The following is a 27,627-nucleotide window of genomic DNA, read 5'->3' on the forward strand; positions in this document are numbered from 1 at the left end:
ATACCAGTAAAATAAAAATTAAGAATTCTATCAGATTTGAAATGAACGAAATGATTTAAAACCTCACGAAGATCGTTTTTCTCGAAAATTACGCATAAGAGTGTATCCTCAAACATGCCATTTGTTCAGCTCGACATGGTCTATTAATTCGTATGTCTTATTCAGTGTTGAAGTGTAAAAAAAAAAGCTGAAGAGATGTTCTCTTACGATTTGGACTCGTCATATTATAGGGAGCTCGCTTTTTTACCAGCGGGGGCTGAGGTAGAGGGGGGAAATTTCAACATTTTTTCTGCCTGACTTGCGAAACTCCCTTACCCTCTTTCTATATGTCAGCGTTGCCAGGGGTAGAAAACTGTCATGTGAATGCCATTTTGAAGAGTTAGTGTGAGCTGGTTATTTGTTGAGTGCTGTTGTGGTTGCGGTTTTGTTGCTTTTTATTCATATGACAATGGCATCACAGCATAAGAGAGGGCAAACTATACACAGCGAACCTAGAAGAGTAATGCTAGACCGCTCCGCCAAGCGGGTGGTTATAAAATATAGAAGGTGAGTAGTATGCAAAATGTACCCAAATACGGTAACTGCTTATGCAAATTTACAAATGATAAGTTTAAAAAAATCTTTCGATTGGGATTGCATAATTTGCATAAACTCTTTGAAGTAAGTGAGTATTAGGTGAATTTTTTGACAACGCACTAGCAACTCTGCCCAGGACCGTCGAGTGACCGTTTCTTGGTGACTGGGGAGGGACACCTTTCAATCAAATCTGAATTTCTCAGCCTCGCATTAAAGCCAGCTCTCTATAATACTGGCTATCTAGTTATGAAATACAGTGAGGGTATGGTGTCTTAAAGATTGCATTTGCATTTACAGAATGATAAAACCATTCGAGAGCTTTTCCGTAATCACGGGGAACACTAAGAGGCTTTGGTCCCCGCCCCCCACCTTTCTGAGGAAAATGGGAAAACTCCCCTCCCCTTCTCGGTTGAGGAGTACTCCAGACTCCCGGCAATTCCGCGTCCCTCCAGCAGACAACCTCTAAATTTGCCCATGCTCGAAACAGAGTATTTATATGCATTAAAGCAAGGAAAATAATTGAATATGGCAGAACAAAATATAAAACGGAAAACGTAATGGGAAATAATATTTTGAACAACTTACCAAAAAGTTTATTGGTTTAAGCAAAATTTTAAAATTCTTTAATGTGAAAGAGATTTCCGCGTCTGACTTCTCTCATGAAATAGGGTAATGGTTTGCACGCGAAATGGTGTAAAACCAATAAACCAATAAATTCACTTATTAACATTTACGACCTCTGATTCCATTCCACATTGCACCAGAGCTGTTGTGAGAGTAAAAGACCTTTTTTTTCTTTTTTATGTGTTTCTAGTATTTTGATTACCATCTGTATACGCTTCTCGGTATCTACCTGTATCACGTCTTTGCTTCATGGCGAACAGCATTGAAACTGGAAATTGTAGATTTCTGTTTTGAATATAAGGATACTAGCATCAGTTACCCACTTCGCTGGGTTAAAATAAGAAAAAGAATTTTAGGAATGATCAAAAGATTGCTATCTTGGTCATTAAGTGGTTTTTGGATCAGTAGCCACAAAAATTTTGAACGACCCCTAAATCGATTTTTCGTATTTTCTACGGAATAAACCCATCATACTGAGTTAATAATAGTTTGGGTTTGGGTACACTATAAGTAGTTCTACAGATATAAGGCCCACAAGAAAATTTTTGATTGAAATATATTGGATCTTTTGATCCAAAAAATTAGAAATATGCTCCGTAAGTCAGTCACTTTTTACTATTACTAAAGCACTCCCTAATAGACGATGTTTTTGTCTTGCTGGTCATTCATGTGGTTCGAATTTCACGTTAATAAGCAGATCCCGTCTCTAGCCTCTTTGCTGACAGGGACGTTAAACTCAAAATCAACTCAACTCGATCATTATGTATTTCTCTCCCTCCTTTAAGTTGCAGGGCTGAATTTGGATTTAAACGGCATCGAAAGCGTTACTGTACCTCTCAGCGACTCAGAAAACTATTAATTCGACACTAATATCGGTCATTGTCGATCATTTTTATATATTGCCCTCCTTTATCCTCTCCTAATTTGCATCGTCAAAGTGAAATGATAACCACCCTAGACCAGAACTTCCTCTGTGTTCAAAATTTGATCGAGATCGGTCGAGTGGTTCAAGAGTTATTTAGTCACAGATATAGTCACTTTCATTTTTATTTATGTAGATTGAAGGAATTTGTCCTTGAGGCGTTGGATTTACGATATCAAAAATGCTTGTTGCGGACCATCGTAGTTGATTCCTTCTTAAACTGTAAATTCACATTTCATATAGCCTAAGTGTTGAAAAGAGCAACAATAAACTATGTGAATCAGTATTGAAACCAGAAAAAGTAGTAGGTTTTTGCAGTTTCCGACGTAAGCAGAGATGGAACCTATTTTGGGGACGTTTAATCTTTATTTAAATAAATAAATATAAATAAACTTCCCGCGATTACCGTTTTTGCTGTATGGTGATCAATGTTGAAGTTGAAATGATTGAATTCTTGACACTTCCAGTATGAATAGTGTTTAAAGTGGATATGAGTAAAAAGTGCGTATCTAAAAATCCTAACCCTAGGCATAACTAAACGTTTATTGAAACTTACGTGAGAAACATGTATTAAAATAAAATTTAGATTTATATTTTATCCCGTGGCATTGATTGAATTCTATCTATCAGTCGTTTCTCAGCTTCAACAGATACGTTACATGTTTTATTTATTGTTTGTTTTGTTTGATTCATTCAATGACTGCTTTGAATTCTTTTTTAATAAAACTCATTGTGACAACAATTTAAAATTCTTTTATACTTGGTTAGACGAGTTTTATTTTTATTGGATAGATCTGGAATGTATGTATCATCTCGGAAATACAAATTCCTGTCACGTTTAGGGTTAAATAACCAGCATTTATGACGTCACAGTCCATTGGCAGCACCAATAATTAGTGTGGTCTTCTAACTTGAAACTTCATTTTGCCTCAAGACAAAAGCAGACCCTGGTTCATGTTAGTAATCAAGGTTGTGTTTGGCTTGAACGATTACTGTGTGGCAACGCTTGTTACGAAAGTGTGGATTTTGTTTGGTAAGTAACATTCTTTACAAAGTAAAATGTCAGAATAAGTTGAAAATTGTGTTGAACGTGATTTCTTTAATTTGGGCTTCTGATTTCATATATAAATTACGTTTCCGTGTATAAATGAGCTATTTAACCTCCTATGCAGTATGGTTGGAATGCAATCGGAAGATGTTGATTACCTGCGTTTGGGGTTCGATTCCCGGCGGGAGCTCATGTGGTTCGGATTCCACGTTAGTCAATAGGTCCACGTCTCATATAGTCTCGCTGCTGAGCGGGACGTTAAACTAAACTCAACGCCTGCGTTTGGCGCTCATTGTTATTGGTATATGGCTTTGAACGGTTAGCGTTTCTCGCGGTCGTTCATTCTGACGAATTTTCCTCAATCCTATCAGACGAATGGTGCACAATTCCTTAGAGTACATAGCTTATATCTAGAGATGCAAGAGTTCAAAAAACGAAAGACACTTTAACCTTTAAACGTTCATTGACGCAACTGCTGCATCGAGGCTTTATACCTCAATAGCTCAGCCCATAATTCAACTAGGAAGATAAATTTTCTGATTTTTTTTTTTACATCAGTTCTTTTGAAGGAGCCGTTGCCCCCTTGGGGTACACTCCTTAAAAATTTATTTGTGAAGCAATGAAGTAGTCCACTACATGGTAATACCTTGTATGTGTAGTTGTTGCTTATACGGGGTTAGGAGGGAGGTAAAGATTTTGCCTCGGTTTTTTAACGTAAATTACATTTGTCTTCTTCCTTCTACGAATATGGTGGTAATTGCACGAATGTTATCTCATTGGAATCTGTGGTCTATAAACTTTCCAATAGTATGACTCACGACTCTGTGATAATTAGGACGGTCACCAGGATCACCAACGCGAAAGTCTACAACGGCCCTTTGAAAATGATATACAGGACGTTTTTATAGAAATTTCATTCTGAATTTTTATCTCGCTTTGTGTTTCAGCAATGGCTACCATTTTTATATTATTGTCACAAGTGTATTACATACACATTACCATCAATTTGTCAGCGTAGGGTGACTGCCAGGTCCCTAAAATTCTATTTTTTCATATTTTTAGAACTTTTTAATGTCTTCTACGAATAGGGATCGGAATTGCAAAATGTTACCTCGTTGGAATCTGTGTCCCATACACTTTCTATCTATGTATCAGTCATGACTCTGTGATAATTAGGGGGATCAGCAGGGTCCCCAATGTGAGAAATGAACTCTTTGAGTTTTACGTCCGACGATTATGCCGGTTAGGTTAAAGGAGGCGGTGATGATGAGAAATGAATGAAATGGTGGAATGAAGAAAGTGGGAGGAAACGGGAGAACCGCGAGAAAACCCACGAGCACGGTGTTTGTCCACAGCAAAGTCCACGGCGCGATCTGGGATCGAACCAGGGACCCCAAGCACCGGAGGTGAACGCTTTACCACTGAGTCACCGCGCCCCCAACGTGAGAGTCTGCGATTTCGTTTAAATCCCTGACGGTTGTAGAGAGGCTAAATAAAATCCACTACTCTTTTAGCCGAAAAGTGGAGCTAGTTTAAAGTTTCAATTTAAATGAAGAAATGACAGTAACACGGAAAAACAATTAATGAAGGTTAAAAAAGAATGGAAGAGTTTAGAAAGCTAAAAAAACCGGTCATTCGATAGGAAAGAAAAATGCAGTTCTGTGGACGCATTTGATTTCTCGTTCCAACGAATTATTCGTAGTCATTAAAGTAATGTTTAACGACAAAAATGTTTAAACAAAAAGTTCAAATCATTAGCAATAACTTCTAAAAATGTAATCATCTCATGGCATGCGCGCCAACTACGTGGGTGCTCCGGGGCTCCGGTACCCACACAAATAATCAAATTTTTAGTTTGAACCGTTTCTCTTGTGTTTAAGTCAACTGTGTTACCGTCTGAGCTAGGGCAGTCTGAACTTATCTTTATAGTACCGGTATATTTTACTTTATCCAGCACAACCCTTTATGACTGTGTTCATAAAAGATTTTAACTAAAAATAAATCAATCAAATATTGAGACTTCCCTGAAAGCATATAGACTTAAACGTCTCGCCATTGATATGCACCCACATAAATTTTGGAAAGTCAGCGCCGTTGTTTCATGGAACAAAATTATCATTTATGGTGTATGCGAGAACTAAAAGTTCAGCTATTAATACGTTTTAGGAGTTAAAGACACATATTGTATAGAAGAAAACATAAAACAGGCGTTTAATGTGCTTTTACTACCGTGTAAAGTGTCATATCAAAAATGGTCATTTAAGGCTTTGATTTTGTAAAAAATAAATGAAAAACTGGAAGTCTTAATAAAATGTCTGAATTTCATTTTTTTTTTTCGACGGGAAAAGTAAGCAAAATTTTAAACATACACAGCGGGGTGCAAAAGTAGGTATATAGTTATAAGACTTCTTGTTTTATTTATTAATAGTTATGTTTTATATGAGTTCTTGATTATGTTATAATCAAAATGATATAGAAATTATAATTAAGCACAATCTCTTAAGTTCTCAAGGCGTCGGCCTTCAGCGTTTAAACATTCCTGCAATCTAGTTTCTATACTCAAGCACACTTTAGCTCAGATGTTCTTATTGATTCCTTGGCACACTGGTGAAATTAGTCATGTCGTTAATAATGCGTGCTTTCCTCGAAAATACATCTTTGACGACACTCCAGCAAAAGTCCACTGGGGTGAGGTCTGGTGATCGTAGTGGCCATTCAACTAATTCTCGTCGACCTATCAGTTTGGTTAATTTGTTGTCAAGAAACTTGCGCACTGTTACAACATAGTAGGGAGGAGCTTCATCATGCTGTAAATGTAAGTCAACATTATCATGTTGTCGCCGCAGTTATGAAATGACAGTTTCCAGTAGTATGTTAAGATCTTGAGTAGCAGTTCTATTTAAAAAAAAAAGATGTCCCCAATGACTCATTTACATGAAGGACTCACCTAAATTGTAACCTCAGGTTGATTCAGTTGTTGTTGAAGTGTTACATGGGGTTTTCTTTTGCGTAATAGATACAGTTGTGATTTTTAATAGCGCCAGAAAGTTTGCAATTAGCTTTGTTTTACCAACACACTTTTCGAATGATGCCATCACCTTGTCTTTCTGTATTCAGCGTTACCTCGCAGAATTGTAATCGGCGGTATGCTGTAGACCATCCTCTAATAATCAATGAAGTAATCTTGGCCGATACGTTTTCAAACCTAAACGCTGCATCAGGCGCCCCAAAAACATACGGAAAATGTCTTACTCATGAGAAACTCTCCTCTTTAATTTTTTATGGGGGAGTTAGATTAATATCTGCGGAATTAACATTTTATTGTCCTGAGTAAAATAACACTGACTGATCGACTACTCTTTAATGCCTTACAGATAGATTATATAAGCGCAAATCCCGGGGAGATGAAGGGGACATGTCCCCTCCAATCTTGGAACTGATGGGAACTGTCCCCCCAATAATTTGATTTGAAATGTGTTTTGGGGGAGAAATTTGATGATTTTTTGTACTATTGCCACAAAGGAACGTGAGATGAAATTGATGTTCGCCAGAATAAGCCTCAAATCTGCCCGCCTCCCAACGTTGAAGACAACTTTCTTCCTCTCATCCTCCACAACATTGTTTTTCAACTTCATAAATATTTTCAACATCGCAAAAAATGCCCCCCCCCCCCCCAATGTTGAAGACAGATTTGCGCCGCTGTATAAGCGAACGATTATGTAGACCTAACTTATTATTGAGTCTATTTGAGGCAAAGAAAACGACGGATTAAATCTGATATTACAAAATGCCAGAATTTTTGTACTTATTTGTTCCAAAGGAATTGCTTGGTAATGGTATACATAAAATTGGCAGTTTGCATTTTATATACAGAAGGAACCACTCATATAATTATTTATATATTATAAATCTACAAGGGATGAAATGTTTAATTTCGTAGGGCTCCTTGTCGTTAGTAATGCTGAATTGTTTCGGGACAAAGCACATTCAAAGCACCATAGTGCTGGATACCATACTTATGATATGTCGTGTTTGTAATAAATGAGAACTAAGTTACAAGAAGTGGAAAATTTCATTTTTTTCGGGCGGCTCTATTGAGAAAAAAAATGCCTAGATAAGAATTGTAACTAACAAGGAGAAAGCAGACTTTGGTAAATGAACTTCGGGTCCATTTTTTGCAAGGTGATAATGCACATTTAAAGTATACATATACAAACTGGGAGAGAGCAATGCACTAATATAGCAGAGGACAAGCATCGTAAAGTTTTTGCCTCGTCTCATATTTCGTACGTTGCGCCAAGTTATGAAGTGATGGCGTGGCAGAAGTCTTAAATCGACAAAGACAAGCAGAAGTACAAGACTTTCTAAACTAATGGCTAGGATTTTTTGAATAGGACTAAATATGGAATAGATTGCTTTTCTTAGACTTCATAATTGTATCTAATATAAACAAAATAAAGAGTTTGTGTGTTTGTCTGTCTGTGTGCGGCCTAGGAACACGACGAGTAGACCGAGAGTTCCCAAAATTTGGTCACGGTTACCTTAGTCCAGGCCCCAGATCAAGACGAAGCGTTTTTTTTTTTATTATTTCGAAGCAGGTTGGTCTCGAGGGGGGCGTTTACCGGATCCGGCCTAGGAACCAGACAAGTTGACCGAGAGATATCAAATTTTGGTCACGGATACCTTGATCTAGATTCCAGCCAAAGGCGAAGCGTTTTCGTCAAAATTCGAACCAGGGGGTCACAGGAACATGTAAAAGTAGCAAAAAATGACCGATATTAGTGTCGAACCCATAGTTTTCGCGGTCGCTGAAATGAATGGTGATACTCCCACAGGCGTTGACTTCCAAATACAGCCCTCATACGAAAAATGGGTATATTCAGCGAGTTGTAAATAAAGTTTAAATGTTTCTGTTACGACTATAATTTAAATCCATAACTTTCTTTTCCTTTCAGGTTGGACGATGCTGACTTCAACGTCGAGGCCTATGTCAACACAAAACTACAATTTGAATTACGAGGATGTGGTGTCGTTGAAAGAGAAGGGAGCCATTGTGCTTATTGATGTTAGAAATCATGATGAGATTAAAGCAACAGGAGTTCTTCCGGGAGCCATGCATATTCCTTGTAAGTAAAGATAGACTTCTGAAACCGTATGGCGCTTCTTTTCTCGTACCATGGCAGAAAACATCGCATTCGCACAGCAAGTGATCAGTGGTGTACGCAAAATTTCACCAAGGTCGGGTTTCAAGTCCTCAATATCACATCCTTTCAGGACAAATGTGACATACAGTATATATACGTAGAAAATGTTTATTTCTTTATACCTTGAGTAAGAGAGGATAAATCCCGAAAGCCCTTTGCGTACGCCACTGGGTATAGTTGTAAGAAATTCGCTTAAAATTTTATTATATTCATAGAATCCTGTAGTGTTCTTTTATGATTAAGTGGCTAACATCTCTGGTTTCAATGCACGTCTCTGTTCCAACTCCAGTGGAAACAGTTAGCCGCCAATTCAAACCGAAAGTACAGGTTCTGATGTCATTTTAACCCATATAACTAGTCTTACATTCTTATAAGTACGTTGTACTAACTAATTTCTCATGCTAACTGTATATCTACTTAGGCCAGGCAAATCAGGATTAAAAATAAGGGATCAGCGGAACTAATTTCGAACAATCTGATTTTTGTGTATACATTTTCAGATTAGGCTAAGAAACAATATTGGAAGCTCCATTGATGTCTTTGGCGGAAAACAGCCGTCATTAAAAAAAAAAAGTTCCTGATTTGAGCGTTTTTAATAGTTTTCGATGTTTATGCAAAAACCGTGGAAGATACGAAAAAATATTACTGATTTTTTTCTGTAGAGCCTCAAATGTTGTTCAGGTGGTGTTTAGGGCAATCGCGCCATATACCAGGATCGTAATGCGCCTATTCATACAGCTGGAACCATTGTGGTGTGCTTTCAGAAACATCGGAATGAAGTTGTATACCTCCCTTGACTTGCCTAATCGCCGGACCTGTATATAATTCAACATCTATGGTCCGTTTAGGAGATACAAATACGATGCATATCTCCGCCTATATTCTCTCGCATACGAAATGGTGTGATATTCTACTTTCTACCAGCCATGATCTTTATAGGCGGCTATAGACCTACACACTTGCATGACCAACGTGCATCAAAGATTTGTTTCATCATGCATGTTGAAAAAATTTTGTGCCCACACACGTACCAACTTGCTGTCCAACTTACTGGAAGAATTAATTGAATAATTTAGTTTGAGAAATGTGAGGGACGAGGAAACGTGTGCTTTTACTTTCTGCAACTGCACTAGTGTTCTGCAAAAAGAAAAAAAATGAAAAGGAAGCAATCTAAATGGACCATTGAGAAAAGCTGCGCCATTGAGAAAAATTTTGGGGGGGATTTTACTCTGCTTTCAAACTAGCAATTTTACTGTCGGAATAGCATTAAAACACGATTTTGAGAAGCTAATTTTCAAAAATTTTCCGGGGTGAACCCCCGTACCCCCTGCTTCGATACTCGATGAATGAAGTACCGCGCAAGTAGCCGTATGAAAGGAAAGGTTGGTTCGTTTTAAGAGAGAAGGGCCGCCCACAGGAGGGATGAATGGCGCAAGTTGTGCCATCGAGAAAAAAATTGGGGGGAATAAAAAAATTGGGGAAGAATTTTACTCTAATGTCGAATAAGTAATTTTGCTGTCGTCAGAATAACATTGGAACACGATGCGATTTTTTTTAAAAAAATCTCGAGAATGAATATCCCTACCCTCTGCTTAGAAACTCTATGAATGAAGTACCGCGCAAGTTGCTATATGAAAGGATGGCGCCAAGTTCTGGTGAACAACAGTTACAAACACTCAAGGAATCACTTTCAAATTTAGATTTGAAACTTGCCTATGTTGTCTGTTGAAAATTATAAAGTAGTTATACATAATTGTGAGCTAGTGGTAACCATACAGACAACAGCCAAGTTTCAAATCTAAATTTGAAGTGAGCCAGTGAGTGTTTGTAACTGTTGTCCACCAGAGCTCGGCGCCTATTTTGTGATTTCAATTCTTTTTAAGGCCACTCGTACTTGGCTCTTTTACAGGAATGTTTTTTGTTGGATATCACTTCCTTTTGTAGGCTAATTTCGAGGATAACATTTTCTTTTGGTATCAAACTCAATAACTTGTAACTTGCGTCTTACTTTTCATGTACAAGGGAATTATATCAATACATTGTAAAGAAAAAAAATAATACTACTAATTGTAAAAAAAGAATACCTGTGCCATACACAGTGTATAGAAGTTTTTATACCCTTCAATATCCTTATAGAACATATTTAGTATTGTACACTACCAAGACTACTAATAAAAGTAATGCCATTTTTATAATTACTACTGCCCCTACTACTACTACAAGCATTCTATAATACTACTACAGGAAATAAAAACAACAATTACTAGTATTATAAAAACTACTGCTACACTGGGCAATTATTTTTAGAGGACTTGAGTTTTGAGGAGGGAAGAGATTATTAGTTTGGGGGGGAGTGCGCCATCAGCTTTGGGGGGGATGGGCACCCCTGTATATATATATGAATGAATTCTCGCATGCATTATTTTTTTCTGTATTTTTTGTGCCAGTGACAGCAGTAAAATATTTTGTTTGCAGAAGTAGCCCTAAAAGCTTCATTCTTAATCTAGTTTTCATGGTATCCAACTTGCTTTGTTGCTACTACTCCTAAGTATTTAAATGTATTGACATCTGCATTTTGGTTGTTAGGAATTTAAAAGTTTTTTTTTTTCTTTTTTCTAGTGGGAGAATTAGAAGAGGCGTTGAAGATGCCAGATGACAAATTTCAAGAGAAATATCACGTTCCTAAACCAGGCAAAGACATACGAATTACGTTTTCATGCAAATCGGGTAATCGTAGTGAAAAGGCTATGAAACTGGCGTGGCAATTGGGATACTCCAAGTAAGAATTTTTTAGACATTGTAATAGAGTTCTTTTTAGACAATTAGTAATAGACAATTGGGCTGCAAAGGAACCTTATTCGGGGTAATATTTTTAAACTTCCGTTTTTCGCTACTTGCTCCAATCAAGTCAGTAGACAATAATTAGAATGAAAATATTTTACCAGAGCAGCAAAGGAGTTAATAGTCCCCACACGTGAAGAGGTCGTTCTTTGCCTTGCAGTGGGTTTCTCTTTTCTAAATGTGGGCTAGACCCTGTAGAGGCATGTAGCAATATTTGGTTGGTTATTTACCTACACTTGTCTTTTGTGATGTAACAGTTTTCACAAATAATAGCCGTGTATTTAAATTATCTCCTTAGTTTGGATCTGCCAGATTTTAACTTTTGCTCCGTAAGTTTCACGTTTTTTCTGTCATGTTTCAGGTTTTACGTTTTTATTTTCCCTTAAAACGATTTCTTCGAGAGTTTTAATAAATAAAAAATATAGTCATGGACACTTTTAAACTGTCTTTTATAAGTTAGTGTGAAAAAAATAATTAGAGGAACTGGTCTCTCACAGAGTAATAACAACGCAACCCGACGATGTAACTTCATATTCATATATAAATTGCAACCGCCACCCGAACCTTATGTTTAATAATAGTTTATTATTATTATTATTATTATTATTATTATTATTATTATTATTATTATTATTATTATTATTATTATTATTATTATTATTAGTTAGCATTTTAGCTTTCGTCTGTCAACACTATCTCGATCATACCGCAAATGGAATGAAGTGAAATGAATTTTTATGTTAACGATCTACGATTATGCTCTTCATGCTATAGGGAGACGGATGATTAACGAAAGTGAACAATTGTGAGATTAAGGTTATTGTGCTCTCCCACCGGGAATTGAACCCGGGACCACTGCACTAAAAACGAGCACACGCTAGCCGCTAGACCAGTGGGAAGAGGGTTATTTCGCAGTTTCGATCAATAGCGATATCCTGATATGAGTAACAAAAGCTCCTGAGAACTAATAAACTAAGCACTACAAATACTTGTGAATTTGTTATATCCTGGACAGATTCTTCCCTAAAGCTGTAAAATATTTATTTTTTAAGAAACATGTAAGCTATACATACACATGTAGGTTTGTCCTTCTTCACCTCTCCATATAATCCCAATTGAGATTCAGCCATTTGTCTCACCGTTACACCAATTTGTCCAAACTCTTTAAAAAGAAAATCAGGGGTCTGTCTATCTAGCACTCTCCTGACATTCTGCTTCATTTCTTCATCTGTTTCGAAACGTTCACCTTGCAATTCAGACTTTAACACTGGAAAAAGATGAAAGTAACTCGACGTTAAATTGAGGCTGTATGATGGAGAGTGGAGCAGCCATTCCTACCCCAATTCTTCCATTTTGTGTCTTGCTTGCGTGTTGATTTGGAGCAGGTGTTTTCGTCAAGAAAAAGAGACCAGGTCGTTTATGTCGAATTATGTTTCCCTGAAGAAGATTCAGGTTCGTCATAAGCGACCTGGTCTCCTGTCAATTGGTGATGAAATAGTGAAAAGGAATGTGAAGCGAGTTCTAAATAGCCAGAACCCTTATTTTTTATTTTATTTTTTTAAAGGGTTTGGACAAATTGGTGCGACTGTGAGACAAATGCCTGAATCTCAATGGAGATTATGTGGAGAGGTATGGAAGGATCCACCTACACGTACATGTATCGTTTACGAATGTATCTTTAAATATTTTTCAGTTTAGGGAAACTCATATGTTAAACGACCCCACGTATTAAAGTATATTTAAAAGGCAGCGAAGATTTGTGTAATATACTTAATTGATTGGATTTGAGTTTAAGGTTTCAGTACAGAAGATATATGAGACAAGGTCCTACAGCTTAACGTAGTATCCGAACCACATAAGCTCCCACCAGGAATTTTAATGTATCTTTTGTGTTTTATGTGTTGTAATTATTTTTAGTGAAACTCCTCCTGTTTTCAATTAAAATTATTCTACTTTATTATGTACATATGTGTTTGTTATATGTAAATTTTAAGTACCACATATCTTCCTTTTTCTTTCTGTAAAATCTGGCAACCCTATCTTAATTTTATAAGATATTGCTTACGTAGTGGAGGGTTATTCTTATTCTCTTGATAATGTGTTCATTGTACACTTAATCGAAATGAATTTTTAAGGTTTATTTTTAAATAAATCTTTTTATAATAGATACAATTTGAGGGTTTGGCTGCAAATATTTTTTTGGACCTATAAGTTTATTATTTATTTATTTTACAGTTCCGCCCATTATCAAGGTGGATTTACGGACTGGGAAGCACATACTCAGCCTCAGCAAAGTTAGGGATGTTCATATTGACTTCAGTTAGTTCGGGGTAGACTATTAGTAGATCTGGATTTTAATATTCTAGGTGTGGATATTATTTGTAGATTCACATATGTAAACCCATTCAACTATTTACACGTCTGTTGTTTTAGTACTTCTTTAATGTTAAAGGAGTTAACGCTATATGGGCACTATAAATATACCTTATACAGTATGCATGTGTGATCCACCTATATCCTAGGATGTCCAACTATTTGCAGGAGCAAGATGGCATGTATTTTGAGAATCTGATACTTGCAGTGTTAATTATAATAATGTAATATCGAATGCTTAATATTAGGTGCAGAATAGTAATTTAGAAAGTAAGTTCCCTTGACCAATTAAGAAAATAGAAAACGTAATGTGTTATTGTACAATGAAGTACACGCCTTTGATTATGTTTCAACGTACTTGCATTTCCTATTGCGACAGTCATCACGACGCATCATCTTTCATATACCCATATCGAAGAACCGATGACAACTAAGTGATAACAAATTTGTTTGGCTGCATCGTCATCGTCGAAATTCTCGCTAACAAAGAAAGCTTTGAAGTGCAAACAGAGATGAAAATAAGACGGGACAAACTGTTGAACTATTCGAAGAATGAGGAAATGATTGCAACCAAAGTTTTTTGAGAAATCGTTGTTTAGCAGCCACTGTACGAGAACAAGATTTCGTGAATGAAAACAACGTATCACGCCATATACTACCACATCGCTTATTTTGTATTACGTGACACAATTCCCACAAAATTTCGCAATAAGTGTTAACATTTGTGATTTCACAGAAATTGATTAACCACTTCATACGCAGAGGCTGTTTTGATATTCTCTAACATTGTTGGAACTTACCACGAAGCGTCTGCTTTTCTGTTTTTCTATAACACGAAACTGTCTTACCATGGGCATTCGCAGCGCGTGCATACTGTAGCGTAGCTGCGACGTAAATGGAAAACAGAACTTACTTTCTAGACATGTTTATGAAACAATTAGTTATATTTAAAAAAAAATAATAATAATACATGCCCTGTCAGTTGTAATAGTATGAAAAATACGAATTGCAGGGAACCTATAACTGAGGAATAGTACAGTGTTTTGCCTAGATTCAAATATTTGCCACTGGAGAGTGATCTGACCACACTTATTCTATTTTTAAAAAAGAAACGAATGCTAACTGAGATAGGCATTCATTATCACGAACTTTCTTCCTTGGAAAGAGTCTTTAAATATGATGGAATTCAACATGTATTCAAATAATTTTCTTAAATGTTTTTGTTTGTTTTATTTATTCAGGAACAATTATTTGTCTTTTTTCTTAAAAAAAATCAATTTTATGATTAGTGACAGTTTAAAACAGTTCATAATTCTTTAGCATGAAAAATTAAAGCTTATCTAAAATTGTGTTTCGATTGTAATGACATTACAATAACAACACTTAAATTATTGTTATTTCAATTTTTCACTGCTTCGAATTATTATTATTATTATTATTATTATTATTATTATTATTATTATTATTATTATCATTATTACAGTATCACCAAAATGGGTTGAACTCGAAAGCTGATCGCGCAGTTTTTATAGGAAGCACGAACATTTACTTGTCACGCGGTGCATATTTTCTATTTTAAACAGAATTCCACTATTATGATTTTTCTGACACTGGTAGGGTGTCAATTTCCATATGGATCTTCTATTAATATGGCAAATTTAAATTATGTATTATTCTTTCTAAATATCTTCCGATATAAACTCCCATTATTATCAATAATTTATACAGAGATACTCATTGATTTTTTTTTTTTTAAATGCACAAGCAAGTGGAAGGGGGCAAATGGTTTTGCAACTTCAGTATAGGAGTTCTTACGGGTTTGGACTGAGCAGAACGCATATTTTTAAATTGTAATTCTATGTAGTGATTTGTATATTATTACAATTCAGATTTATTTTGTTTTGTTTTATAAATGCTGTCCACTCATAATATGAGCTGAAATGACACTGCGTCGCCAAGAATGTGGAAAACTTGTCGCTAGTAAATCTCTTCTTTAAATTGATGCTCGAGGGTATGTTATCCCGTGCTACGAGAGCCTCTGGTACCTCATTCCTTTTGTAGAGTTCAGTTGTACGGTACAGTATAAGGTCCATAATGGAAATCTGCTTAGCCAGGTTTATGATAGGTTTAGCTCAGAATAAGCCGAAGTAAAATTTATTAATCCACACAGTAATAATGAAATATACTCAAATGCGGATGTATAGTACTGGAGACGTCGAGTGTATTGAAATCGACTCTCGAAATATAATAATAAAGGTTTTCAACTTAAAAATGGAGAAGTATAAATAATGCAGTTGGTGGTCTTGTTCACTAATGATCTTCAGTGACTTCGGAATTGGTACTAAAATAAGTTTTTATTGATCTATCATGCAATTCCTAAGTAGCAGGTAAATACGCTACATACTCTATATCATTATTTATGATTAAACTAGAAATGTAAGGTGAGAAAAAAATTGTGGTGCTAATAGAGAATAAACAAATAAATAGAATTCGTCGCCCAGGTTGAGTATTAATCATATCAGAGTAACAAAAGTTGGTGGACAATGTATTTTTATACTAAAAGTTATAAACATAGTCTGGAAAGATATTATTCTAAATAAAAATGGTGAAATAAGTGGAAAAGATTTCAGAAAACATAAATTGAATTCCATTGATGAATATTGAAATCTTACTTTGAATAATAAGTAAAATAAAATTATATAAATAATTCACCGCGAAATACTGAATATTGCACGATATTGTAATGTTCTGAAAATGCAACAGTATGATAATTTTGACTAACAGTTTTTGTTTTGGTGTTCGTAATAGGGAATTTATCCTAGCACTCTTCTATGTAATTTATCCTAAGAATGAATTAATCTACATCTGTACAAATTAATCTATATAAATAAAATGAAATAGGTGAGTTTTATTCCCCTCATCGCAGACAAGTCACTAAACAGATTTTTGTAGCACGAAGATAAATAGATAAATAGGTAGTGAAGGTAAAAATTTTAATTATGTCACATTGGCGATACAACTAGCATATCCGTGGTAATTGACAAACAAAGTATCTCATGAATTTCCAATTTTAAAAATTCATGCGCCCTGGCTAATGCAAAAAAAAGAATTTGTTTTTCTCTATGGGAATTCCTAAAATAATTGTTATAGATTTTGATTGCTTTAACGTCTTGAATTTACACATTTTTAATAATGTCAGCTATCAGAAAATGGGCAAATCTTGGACTTAGTTCTACAGAAGATTGGTTTACCCTATGAACAGATACAACATTGCGATGATAAAACACGTAAAGGTTGTGTTAGATGACCTTGTACAATGTATTTATTTCTTTATGTAGAAACGTGATAGGATTAATTCTGATAATAGTGTTCAAAAATACAACTAATACAAATATTTTCCCTGATTTCCAAATATGTTTATGTAAGAATTTATGTTTCTTATTTACAAGCATTATAATACATAGTTCAACATCTGTTGTTGACGTAATAGGATGAAGTATATGTATATTTTTAATACTCTCATTCTATTAGATAACTTTCAAACATATTCCCATAAGGAATAAGCAGTTTTGAAGGTTTCTTTCAACTTAATGGAGTGGGTGTACTTTTATTATATTGTCTATTTTATTTTTGTTTCATATCTCTAGAATTTTCTATGATTTTTTCTAATTTTGATGTGTATTTTCTGTAATGTATTTCCTATTACTGACTGTGAGTCATATTTAACTTTGGTTGCTCAAAATATGATAATAGTGTAGTCTTTTCGAAGGTCTTATGATACTTCATTAGATCACAGATATTAGATTTTTGTATGACTGTTTTTCTACTTCAACGAGCCAGCTACTTGGCTTATTACTTGCAAATACACATATTATTATTATTATTATTATTATTATTATTATTATTATTATTATTATTTTAAATATCATTCTTTTATATGGCTTTCTTCAGAATAATATATCTCATATATCATTGTGGAGTTTTAAAATGCTTACATAGAATCTTTTAATTGCTTTTTCCATATCTATACTGAGGCCTTTAAAGAAACGGAAAATGACCAATCAGAAGACACTTTACAAATTACTTGAGGTTCATTGAGTCTGAATTTATGTAGACTCCTATTCAATTAAACGATTATCATAACACTATGTCTATTTTGTACATTGGTTAGTAAAACACACACTAGACTGTTGTTAATTCAACTGAATATATATGATTTCCCAGTGAACTCCAATATTCAGAACATATCTTCGTAGTGTTTGTGGTATTCAAATTAAGTTCTGTGAATGTGTCTTCTCTTGCAGAGCTTCGCATTATAAAGGTGGTTTCACAGATTGGCAAGCTCATACGAAACAAAGTAAGTCATAGAAGGTGACAAATATATTGAGTTAAATAGGAAATATTTTGATAACTGGTTTTTTATACTGCAGAGCTTTAAAGAATATTACTAGTTAGGGAGATAAGTAACTGGTTTTGTATTTTGAAGCTTTAATAAATATCAACAGTTGTCTTAAATTGTAGACTTGGTACATAAACAATTTGGTAACTGGTTTTAATATTTTGGAACTTTAAAAATGTTAATAATTGTCTTAATAATGAATTATTATTTTGTTACTGTTACAAAATGCAATAAAAACACTATATGAAGAAGAAATGATGTTTTATATTTTTCTCAGTGTTCTATTATTCAGTCGTGTATATATATATATATATATATATATATATATATATATAATCATGAAGTGAAGTAGTGTATGATGATATGGTGCTCTAGATCGAAACCATCTTCAGTTTTGTTAAAATCGAAATTAAATAGCATTATGTTAAAGCATACAGAAAATCAGAAAGTAGTTACAGCTGTATTTATATAGGCCCGAAAGTAAGTATACACCCCTGCATTAACTAAGTGTAAAATTCTAGTTTATGGGTTTATTTGCTTCGGCTCAAGCAAGATTAAGATACAACTAAAAACACATTAAGAACAAATAATAAAGAAACTAAGTCTACCTGATGGATAATAATAAGGAATTATATAAAATGCAATGAGCTGTACTGTATACCTACTTTTGGGCCACTCTGTATACTGTATATACGAAGGCGGCTTTTCAACCTTCGGTAAAACATGAAAAAAAAACGAATGTAGACACTTTATTGTATACCAACCTTAGGTACAATCCTCTGCCACTTTTCTATATAAGCTGTCATTATGGCACTAATCATACCTTGGTACAGTAAAATCTGCAACATGAGCATATAAGTTTATTGTGAAACGACGAAGTCTTTTGCTCCAAAAATAAGTGTGCAGGGGAGGACGCCGAGGTTTCTCCTGACGTGATTCGTGCTACTTACGCGTTATGTTGATTCCCTGGACTGTTAGGTGTAGTTTCACAATAAACTTACGTGCTCATGTTGCAGGTCTTTTGCTGCGGACTGTACAAGCTTTCCAATGACCCACCAAAGGAGGTTTCTACCTAATCACTGAACTTGAATTGTTGTGAGCAGTTCTTTAATGCATTCTGCACATTTTCCTGTAGCTATTCGCTACGATCAGAATGTTGCAGTAAGCTGATCCTGAATTTGAACCTTTACGACTTACGTAATTCACGCGTTCAACAAGGTAGTCTGTCGCCATAGATTTCTGTCCATGTGTACGTCTTTGCATTATTTTTGTAAACTTTCTACAGCATTCGCACAAATAGTTACAAATAGCTACACTCGCACAAAGCTCTCGCCGTAAACTGCTCATTCGACGACGAAATGCAGCTGTATTATGCCCCTTCTGCCTGGAGAAAGCGATTTACAATACGTTTTTTACACCCAGGTGGGCGTTTCGATTACACTTGAAATGTTTCCTCGCCTGTTACTCCATAGCGACTGAACAGTAAAGCTTCAACAGTGATCAAAATGAACGACGCCCAGTGAACAGTGTTACCGAGTGATTTATTAGGTTGAAAAAAAATAGTCCCCTTATTTGCTATCTTCTTTGCCTAAACGAGAGGTGTAAAAATTCTTTGTTTATTGGGCAAACAGTGGTGTAATTAGTAAGTTGTCTACATACCAACGTGAATGTCCAGGTTCGATCTTCGGTGGACGGAAGATGTTGTCTAAAATGTGTACCTAGGGAACCTGATGGAGAGATAAAGGCAGCGAAGAGTAATGACTATATCATCTATGGGTACCGAAGTAAAGAAAGTGTGGAGCGTTTCTTCATATCGCCTGTGGACCGTCTCTGCCAGTCCCGAATGCGTAGCAATCATGTCCTGTATTGTATTTAATATGACCTCCATTCAAAAGTAGCCAAATAGCAGAAAATAAGTATATTTTAAAAAACAAAACTCTTGTCCAGATATCTTGCAATACCTCGAAGACTTCGATATCCCGACTTCGGAGCACACCTGGAATTTTCGCAAACGCCGGGAGACGTAAACTTATTTTTCGTAAGGAGTTTATGTGCCGAGTTTCAGCTGCCTAACTTGAGAGACGCGTGAAATACTATATTTTTATTGTAACTTGTGGACAGCTATCCCCTTCGGGTACACATTTCAATGAAAGTAATATGATAAAAACTTTTTATCAAGTGAATAATTTTACTAGAAACAAAGCAATAAGCTTACATGGAATTTCATTTAATCTCATTCTAAGTAGTGTCTTTGGCTAGCAAAGCACTTATTCCAACGTTGAATCCATGACTGGAAGCATTTCTGGAAGACTTCTTTTGGAAGGACGTTCAGTTACTCTGTCGTGACTCTCTCAATGTCAGGAATGGTGTCAAAATATTTTCGTTTAACCACGGTTTTAATTTTTGAGAAGAGCCAGAATTCGCATGATGCTGTATCTGGAGAGCACAGCGAATGTGGTCACACAGGAATTTTTTTTTCGGCCAAAAGCTCGCGGATCAAAAGCAAGGTGTGGAACGGCGCATTTCTGTGGTGAAGAAGAAAGCCATTTGCCCATTTAATCGTCGGTTAAAATGTTTTACACAAACCCATACGAGATTTCGTTCTTCGGAAAGCTCTCGAATGGTCATTCACCTATTTGAAAAAAAAAATCAATTGTGCCAGTTTTTGCACGTTTTCGTCTGGTTTTGACGTCAAAGAACGTCTCGATAGTTGTTCGTTTTCAACCGACTCATTGCCTCTTTTGAGTCGTTCATACCACTAGTAAACAGTCTTCAATGCCTCCGCCATACATTGATTGTGATATTCCACGAGTTTCTTTGGCACTTTTTGCAGCTTAGAACAAAGCTTACGGGGGGAACCTGGAAAGTTCATGAAATCACCAAGAAGAAATTTACCTGGAAGAACCATTTTAATACACTATTCAACTTATTCCCCCCGAAGCTCAATACACTTTGCAACATTTCTAACCCTTGCAAATCCTGCTGTGCAAACCAGCCCTCCACCTCTGCAATGAGTGCCTCATCGGAAGGAAAATGTTTACCTTTGATATGTGGGAAGAGGTGATTGTCGCAGTAGGCCACATCAGGTGAGCAGGGTGGGTGAGGTACACAGGTGAAACCCAGATCCATCAGCAATTGCATGGTTTGATGAGCCTTGTGAGAGGGTGCATTGTCCTGGAGAAACTGAACATCACTGCTCACTTTTCCCCGACGTATTTTCTCCAGAGCCTCCTTCAGCTCAATCAAATAGTTGGAATAAATCCCAGCATTGATGGTTTCACCGTTTTTAAGATATATGATAAGGATGACACCGTCCTTATCCCAAAACACTGATGCAAGCATCTTCCAGCTGATCTTTGGCTTCGGAACTTCTTCGGTCGAGGAGATCCACTGTGACACCACTCCATGGATTGCTGTTTACTTAGTCTCTGGATCATAGTAGTGCAAGAACTCACCAGGGTTTTGAAACTTTTGCAAAATTTCCTGTGACATTAGCACTCGTGTTCTCTTGTGGTCATCATTCAAATATTTTGGGATCTATTTGGCACCGACCTTCCGCATGTCCAAATATTCTACTATTATGACACCCGCACGCTCATGCAATATCCCCACATACGCAGCAATGTTTTCCATCGATATCTGCATATCCTCCATGATCATGTCATGCACTTTGTCGATGTTTTCCATGGACACTGCACTTGAAGGCCTGGCTGAGCGAGGTTCATCTTCAGTTTTACCAGTCTTAAACCGCCTCACCCACTTCGCTACTGTCGTATATCCAGGAGCATATTTCCCCAAAGTTTTAAGAATTTCCATCGAGGATTTGTCTTGCAGCACAAAAAAAAAAAAAAAAAAAAAAAAAAAAAAACTTGATGACACTGCGGGGCTCATTCTTTTCGAATTTCCTTAGATCCTCCGCCTTATCTTCTTACAGAACCTGTAACAAAGGAAATAACAATGATAAAATTATCATATTCGAGATGAGAGGCTCAGAATATATGACCTTTCTAATGATTGTAATGATGTTTTAATTTTTATTTCTTCTTGGTGATTTCAAGAATTTTCCATCCCTCCTCCCCCCGCAGGTAATGTTCGCCTGTGACAGACACTCTTATCACGTCCTCACTCTTCTGCCTCTGGAAGCCAACTAACATGTCACAACTCATTCAAACTCGACACTGTCTGTACCAAAGATTTAGGCTACCGCTAGTTGAAATGGATACAACGATAGATGGCGCTATGCAACTATATTCACCGTACTTTTTGATCACACCTTGTAATGAAGAATCTTATAGAAGTAGTCTTCTTAGAAGCAGAATTTTCGCAAACGCTAAGGACGTCTCCGCTTATTTTTAATAACGAGATTATACACTAAGTTTTGTCTCTACAGAGGTTGTTCAGCCTACGTTTGGCCGATTTGGTTCCTCCCCCCTTCCGGGCAGAATGAACTCACCCGACCTGGCTCGTGGCGTCCTGCAGTATTGTGTAGTGGCTTCCTGGGAACGGAGTTGTTTTTCCGCGCGGACGACAATAAGGCAAAAAACACGACCATTGTTGTGAGTGTTGTGTTAAATTTGTTTCCGAGTATGTGGGTTTCCGCTCTGTGACCAAAATGCCGCTCAAACTAAGCCGGTTTGGGGAAGGCTATGTTGCGGCTCTTTATGACGTCCACTTTAGTGTTTCTGTCATTAGAAAACAGTGCAAGAAGAATGCTTGCAACGTCAGTTTAAGTGGAATAAATAATATTATTAAAAAATACAAGGGCAACGAAGCTCCACCATTTGGATCACCAACGAAGTTGCCTAGCAAGCGGGAATGCACCAAGGCCACCTCCACCATACACAGAAAACTTCGCAAAATGGCAATGTAAGAAAATCCGCCAACACAAAGGTGTATGACTAAACGTCTAGACGTGTCTTTGGGGACTGTGTATTCGGACGTTACACCATCAACTCAAGCTGGAAAAAGTCATGAAAGCTCGCGGCCATCTTCTCACGGATGCCCACCAAAAGGAACGAAAGTATAACGCCCGGAAGCTGTACAAACGGCATGTGGCAAAACAAAGTTGGATGTACGTCTTAACGCTCGATGAAGCATGGACGTACCTTTCCGACTGCGGCAAACCGAGAGCCATCATGTACCGAGAGAAAGGCGCCAAGAACTTCAGACGGTGGATCCGTGTCTGTAAAGAATCCTTCCCAAAAAGGGTTCATGGTCGTTGCTAGCTACTGTTACCGAGGTAAACTGAAGATTCGTAGGATGGCGAAGACCTGCAAAATAAATTCGCAGTATTTTCAGGAGCAGATCATGCAGCTGATGTACGAGCATGAGATTCCAACAATGTACGGAAATGACGCCAATCTGGTGCGCATTCACATGGACAAGGCCTCATCACATACCTCACGATCGTCCCTCGCATTCTACAGGAAGATGGAGGAGGCAAGTGGTATACAGGTGATACCTTTCAATGAGGTACCTGTTAAATCTTCGGATGCAAGTCCTATGGACTATTGTGGATTTGGATTGCTGAAGCAGGCTTTGGGAAAATGGCGTGTGACAACTGTGGAAGGACTTTGGAAAACTGCGCAAAGGGAATGGGACAAGATTCCCCTCCAAGTTCTTCAGAGAAGCCTATTACAGTGGAAATTACGCTGTCGGGCTATTGTTAGGAACCAAGGGAAATACATCGAGCACTTACGGACCTGGTGCCATGGATTGTTCTAAATTTTTAGGTAAGTCGAAATTGGCCAAATGTAGACTGAACAACCTCTGTATAACATTAGAGGTACGTGAGAGAGTTGTCTTTTTGGTATATATGTTTAACCCCATTCCCCCTTAGAACACCAATTTTTATCAAAATATGATAAACTCCAGTTCGAGGTACTAGTGGATTCAGAAGATCGTTTGGGGGGAAGCTCCCCCTATAGATGAACGTAGGCTCATGATATGGAATACAAATTTTACATCAAAACAGAATAATGTGATGGATGTAAATCTCGAGCCTTTTATTCATCGGCGACAGGGCCGAATTAAGGGGAGGGTCTTAGGGGGCCTATAGCCCCGGGTGGACAGGGGCCTCCACTCTGATCAAAATCTCTGACTGGCTATCTAAAAAGAATCATGAAGATACAATCATCATCATAAAATAAAATAGGATAAAAAATATGAAACACATTCCCTTAACTATCCTACTGTACTTTCACAGAAATGTATTAGGTGAAGTCAGCAGGGACCACATATTTTTTCTAGCCCCGGGCCTACAGGTGGGTTAATCCAACCCTGATCGGCGATGCAGTTCAAAAAATATATTTTCGAAAATTCTGAATGTGCTCCGTCATGTCTACATGGTTAGGTGCGCATCTTCATGTTTGCGTATAGCAAAGAATTTCGATAAACAAAAGATAGGATGTTCGGAGATATTATGAGATAGGGGGGAATCACGCTATTGATTATAAAGAAAATGAGAGAAGAAAATATATCCAGAGGAATGTCAAAATTGAAAGATGCAGATCTAATAATAAAAGATGCAGGAACGAAGAAACTATGTGGAAATGAAATGTGTGGCTCAGGATAGGGAAACCTGTGAAGTTGCATCAAACCAAACAAGAGATGGCTGACATAAGAAGAAAAGAATAATAGGTTGGGCATTTTACCCCCACATCATACTCTGAGTAACTCCACAAGGAAAGGTAAGAACCATCAAAGTTACGTAATGTATTGTTGATCCCCATCCTACGTATCCCCACTCAATCCCAAAAGTCACAGCCCTGCTTGCTTGATCAAATGACAACTGCGTGTATCTTTAATCCACAAGGTTATTTATTCGATTTCTGGTGACCCACTTTAAACTTTAGGCTTCAACTTACATAGCCTTGCTGCTAACAAAGACTCTAAATATACATTAATCATCCCGAATTTCAGATTTGGTGAAGTTTTCGCTAAGAAATGCTGACGATTTTTTTTTAAATCAAGGCGAAAGAAATTTCACATCTTACGTTTCGAACCCCGCATCCTATTCTTATCCTTTTCTATAAAACGTTAATGTACCTAGGTATATGTTGTACTAGCATATATTACCCACTTCGCTGGGTTGAAATGAAATTTTAAATGCACAACTCCGTGTCTCATGTGTTTAGAACCCGTGAAATATGCTGTTTTCGTTTTTAATGGCATCGATTTAAACAGCATCGGAAAGATCATTGATCATCTCGGCGACACCGAAAACCATGAATTCGACACTAATATTGATCATTTTCGGATCAGACGACATCTCCCTCTCTCCCAAGTTGAGGGCCGAATTTGGTTTTAAACGGGGTTGGAAGTGTCATTCTTTATCTTAGTGACCCTAATAACTACGGATCACACACACACACACACACACACACACATATATATATATATATATATATATATATATATATATATATATATATATATATACGTATATATATATATACAGGGTGAGTCAAAAGTCCTTGGACACCTGCATAAGTTTGAAAATCGACGAGAAAAGTAAAAAGTGATGATGGGGACAGAGGTTTGATGAGGGGCCGCAACTTTTGGAGTGTATATCATTCATGGCCGCCATCTTGAAATCCACCATTTTGAATTCAAGTCATTTTTTTTAAATGTGAAGTGGGGTGTATGACACATCAAATAACACTAGCTTGAGCTCAGGAGTTTAGTGGTGTATTTTTTTTCTATCTTGTACAGTTTAGAAGTTATTAATGTTCAAAGGTGGGAAATTACTGTACCTTGATACTGAATGCTACAACATATGTTCTACGTGTTGTCCATCCCGTGCAATGCACAACTGTAGTCGCCGCAACCACTCTGACTGCACACGAAGGAGAATGTCTCCTGAAATTTTGTCAGAGGCGTTCCTCCAGGTGTCTCAAATCACGGATTGTCTCAGCATACACCATCTGCTTAAGATGTCCCCATACATAAAAATCAAGGGGAGTTAAGTCAGGGGATCTGGGTGGTCACTCCACGGGACCACGGCGACCAATCCACTTCCCTGGCAGTTGTTCATCCAACCATTCACGGACACAAAGTCTATTGTGTGGAGGGGCTCCATCGTGCTGAAAATAAGATGGGAAAATGCCGTCAGCGTTCAGTGTGGCAGGGAACACAAGGTCCTGCAGCAGCATCAGATACTGTGGTGCAGTTAAGGTGTTGTAAATGAAAAATGGCCCAATGATGCGGGTGTCCCATATAGCACACCACACCATCACCTTCGCTGGACTATGTTCTCGACTCGGGTCAACCCAGTTCGGATTTGCGTCACACCAGTATCGACAATTATGTCGATTAACCTCTCCGTTTAAAGTGAAATACGCCTCGTCGCTGAACAGTATGCTCTTGGCAAACGCAGGATCCTGTTCGTGTTGTTCAGTAGCCCACATGCAGAACTCCAACCGGCGATCAGGGTCATCCTCGTTCAATTTATGTTGCATGTGCAGCTTGTAAGGATGCTACTGATTGGCGTGCAATATCTGGACAACGGAGGATTGGCTTATTGCACATGCTAGGGGCACATGACGGGTACTTCGTTTAGGACTTTTCACAAACGACGCAACAACCGCCGTTGCAGTTTCCTCATTGGTGGCAGCCTTTGGTCGCCCACTACGTGCCCTATCTTGAACAGAGCCCGTCTGCCGGAATTTGGTGATCACGTGAGCCACCGTGCTGTGCGATACCGGTTCTCTGTCTGGGTGCCGTCTGTTGTAATTAGCTGCTATTGTTCGATAGCTGCGTTCCCCTGATATAAGGATGATTTCGATCTTCTGTTCACGTGTCCGACCCATTTTAGATCACCTGGAACAAACAGAGAACTGGGTCAGTATCAAGGTAATTTCCCACCTTTGAACATTAATAACTTCTAAACTGTACAAGATAAAAAAAAAAAAAAAACAAATTACACCACTAAATTCTTGAGCTCAAGCTAGTGTTATTTGATGTGTCATACACCCCCTTCCCATTTAAAAAAATTGACTTGAATCCAAAATGGTGGATTTCAAGATGGCGGTCATGAATGACATACACTCCAAAAGTTGCGGCCCGTCATCAAACCTCTGTTCCCATCCTCACTTTTTACTTTTTCCGTCGATTTTCAAAGTGTCCAAGTGATATGCAAGTGTCCAAGGACTTTTGACTCACCCTGTATATATATGCATGTTGCGCGCACGGCATCGGAAGTGTCACCAGTCTTCTCAGCGACCCCGGAAACTATGGATTCGATACTAATATGGGTTATTTTTGATCAGTTTTGTGTATTTTCCTTTTCCCCTCCCCCAAAATGCGGGGCTGAATTTGGATTTTAACAGCATCAGAAATGTCACTGTTCATCTCGGTGACCCCAAGAACCATAGATTCAACACTAATATCGTAATATCGGTCATTTTCGACCATTTATATGTATTTCCCATCCCCCATGTTGCGGCCCATGGCATCGGAAGTGTCACCGTTCATCTCAGCAAACACCCTATCCCCCGTGGATACGGGCCTGCTCCTAAAACTGTGGATTCGACACAATTGTTAGTAATTTTTGATCATTTTTAAATGTTTATCCCTCTCCACTACGTTGTATCCTCCCCCTCCCCAACTATCAGGGCTGGACTTAGATTGAAACAGCATC

The 27,627-nt window shown here is 37.3% G+C and overlaps 1 protein-coding gene across 3 annotated transcripts in view; it reads left to right on the forward strand.

Moving 5' to 3' along the window:
- LOC145684114 (rhodanese domain-containing protein CG4456-like) overlaps positions 1-18,242 on the forward strand; it is a 50,623-nt gene extending 32,381 nt beyond the window's left edge. The window contains exons 1-4 of one of the 3 annotated variants that reach the window (XM_081756035.1): positions 3,006-3,155; positions 8,126-8,296; positions 10,994-11,153; positions 13,451-18,242. In XM_081756035.1, coding sequence (XP_081612161.1) covers positions 3,077-3,155; positions 8,126-8,296; positions 10,994-11,153; positions 13,451-13,514 — 474 coding nt within the window. In that variant the 5' untranslated portion in view covers positions 3,006-3,076 and the 3' untranslated portion in view covers positions 13,515-18,242. Of the gene's footprint in view, positions 1-3,005; positions 3,156-8,125; positions 8,297-10,993; positions 11,154-13,450 lie in introns of those variants that run through there. The other 2 variants (XM_081756034.1, XM_081756033.1) reach the window with 2 other exon arrangements.
- The last annotated feature ends 9,385 nt before the right edge of the window (positions 18,243-27,627 follow it).

This window comes from Thermobia domestica, chromosome 4 (assembly GCF_964235325.1).
Source record: "Thermobia domestica chromosome 4, izTheDome1.hap1.1, whole genome shotgun sequence".
NCBI lineage: Eukaryota > Metazoa > Arthropoda > Insecta > Zygentoma > Lepismatidae > Thermobia > Thermobia domestica.